Here is a 2864-nt window from a genome sequence, read left to right on the forward strand (position 1 = left end):
TTCAGTAAAAAAAACCTATGGATTATTTATAATAACTATGCATTATCAGGAAAAAAGCAGTAAGTATACGAGAATAAAGCATCAAACATAACCAAGTTTAACTTCAAAACTGTATTCTCTTACCAAGCTGGAAGACCTCCGTGCTAATGAAAGCTTTTTTGAATAAACAGCCAAGAAAGCTTGAATGGATATTTTTGGTGAACAGCATGAGTTTTTAGAGGACTGGATGCCACTCAGAACAAGTAAATTCATTTCACCTGCCAATGCATTATGAACTTTCTTCTTACTTTCAATAGAAACAGTGGTTCAAATGAAACAATTTTCCGTCATTTGAAAATCATGTTTTATCACAAACTCATGTGCATTACATTAAAATGATGCCTAAAATAAAACTCTACTTCATTGAAATAATGCAAGTTTGAATCTCAAAAGAAATAAATGTGTCAAGTATCTGTGTGGCTTAAATTATTGAAAATGATCAATGTTTTTAATTTAAGTATAATGTTGAAAACCCATTTCACAAAAGGCTGCAAAAAACTGTTCAATCATAAATCTAGCCACAACATCTGAAGAGAAGCCTGACCAAGTACAACTAAGTTTCATAAACTTTTCTGAACGCTATTTCAAGAAATACTTAAAGGCAAAACATAATCTGTTTTCCATGATGACCTCCTTTGTTTCTATTTTGTTTTATGCTATAAGAAATGTATATGCTACAGCAGGTTGCAGTACAGATTGATAAATTAAGTATCTTAATGCATATTGTGATAGATTCCCAACTTTCAAATAAAGTAAATGTTAATATAGGTAGGGTAAATGCATAATCTGATAAGGAGTAACATGTAGTAAAGTTCACAACAAACCAGTTTAACTGACATTTTCCTCACTTGCACAAACAGTTCTTTCGGAAAACATCTTTTGTCTTTTGATGTTATTTCCTGCCTTCACGTCATTTCCTGTAGATGGAACCACTACCTCTTGGTACTTCTGAGATAAGGCAGAGAACCGCAACAAGCGGCACAATGGAATCGCTGCCTGTTTATCATGGGGCCATCAGCCGAGAGATGTGTGAGAGGCGCCTGGGTGAGGCTGGCAGGAATGGCAGTTACTTAATACGAGACAGTGAAAGTGTCCCTGGTTCTTACTGTCTCTGTGTTCTGTAAGTTCACCATAAACAATACCTTTTCACTTCATTTCCTAATTTCCTTTACTAAAATATGTTAATTTGAGTTTCATTTCATATTGACAGGTACAGTGGCTATGTGTACACTTACCGCATACAGCAAGACAATGCAGGCTCCTGGTCAGCAGAGGTGAGACTCTAATTACTTTCATTACTTAAAGTTTGTTGTAAAATAAATGTGTTTTTGCAGTAGTTATCTTAAAAAGTAGATTTTAGGAACAATATTTTATAAATAAACATAAAATAAATAGTTTGTAGCCCTTTTACAAGCAATCACAAACATTTATAAATGGATAATATTGTGAATAATAGTGGATAATATTGTAATTGAAAATAAGAATGTGAAAATTGGACACTTTGTGTATGCTGCCCAAAAACTGCACCCCTGAAGCTATCTTTCATTTTTTGTAAGAATTATTGCAACTGGTTGGCACCTTTTTTTCACTTCGTAGTTAATTTTCTCGAATTTTAAGCACAAACCAATCACACACACAATGTATTTATGCATACTATATTAATTCATGCGTGCTGAATCAGCAACTTTATATATCAGCTGAGCTGTGAATAGATTCCCTTTAAGTATACTCAACATTCAAATACGCAAATCATAATCTCTTAGGTAAATCTTTTACACTTGTCACATCAAGTTATGTACAAATTGGAATATTAACTAAACAAAGGAGCAACAAATAAATAATTATATCTGATAAATGCATAAATAAATTATGGTCATTACTAAAACCTCACAGCACAAAAATGTGTTTGTTCCGGAATTTTAGGATTTAACCAGTTGCCTACATATAGAATTGCAGATATTATAAAAAAAATGCCAGTGCAGCTTTTATAATACATAAAACCTTTGACAATCTGAAGATATTTCATGTCTTTGAGAAGTCATAAAGTTTATGGAAGTTGTAACTGCAATTAAAGTTTCAGTTTAACAGTTTCCATTTTGTGCTTTGGCAAATGTGGAGGTGGCAAAAATAGGAAAATGAACAAAACCAGTATTAGAGAGAAAGTAAGCCAACAAGCACTGCACATCCGCAAATACATTGGTATGTTTGGGTGTGCACATTATTTATTTATTTATTTATTTATGCTCATATTATCTCAGTTTACAGTAATTTTTTAATAGCCAGTATCAGTAACAATGCTTTCTATTTGTGATTTTGCAGACTGCAGCTGGTCAACAGAAACGCTTGTTTCGTAAAGTGAAGAATTTGATAAGTGCTTTTGAGAAACCAGACCAGGGAATTGCCACTCCTTTACTCTACCCTGTGACTGTTCAGAATTCTAATAATCATCCCAAATAAACACCTCAGCCAGATTATGAGCTGAAAGATTCTGACACTCATTCTATATTATTATTATTATTATTATTATTATTATTATTATTATTATTATTATTATTGTTGTTGCTCTTTTTAACTATAGATTTTATTTTTGTTGTACCCTTGATTATAATAAGTTTTAATCCTTTCCCAAAAATTTATATATTTTATGCTGAGCAAAAAAAAATATGACTAAATAAATAATCGGAAAGTAGTTCATTTGTGATTGGTAGTTGTAAAGTAAGTGGTAATGGTACTCATTTTTATATACACCCTGCAATGCTTCTTTGTTTGGTTACTATTGTGACACCTAATATTGTGCAAATTGTACAAATGCAATAATAATTGCA

At 31.9% G+C, this 2864-nt stretch overlaps 1 protein-coding gene across 1 annotated transcript; it reads left to right on the top strand.

Moving 5' to 3' along the window:
- Positions 1 to 984: 984 nt before the first annotated feature.
- sh2d1ab (SH2 domain containing 1A duplicate b) lies at positions 985 to 2533 on the top strand. The gene is made up of 3 exons (XM_046849876.1): positions 985 to 1159; positions 1250 to 1313; positions 2359 to 2533. The coding sequence occupies exons 1-3, from the start codon at positions 1023 to 1025 to the stop codon at positions 2494 to 2496; spliced, it is 339 nt and encodes a 112-aa protein (XP_046705832.1). The 5' UTR covers positions 985 to 1022; the 3' UTR covers positions 2497 to 2533.
- Positions 2534 to 2864: the final 331 nt, after the last annotated feature.

This window comes from Silurus meridionalis, chromosome 5 (genome assembly GCF_014805685.1).
Source record: "Silurus meridionalis isolate SWU-2019-XX chromosome 5, ASM1480568v1, whole genome shotgun sequence".
Lineage (NCBI taxonomy): Eukaryota > Metazoa > Chordata > Actinopteri > Siluriformes > Siluridae > Silurus > Silurus meridionalis.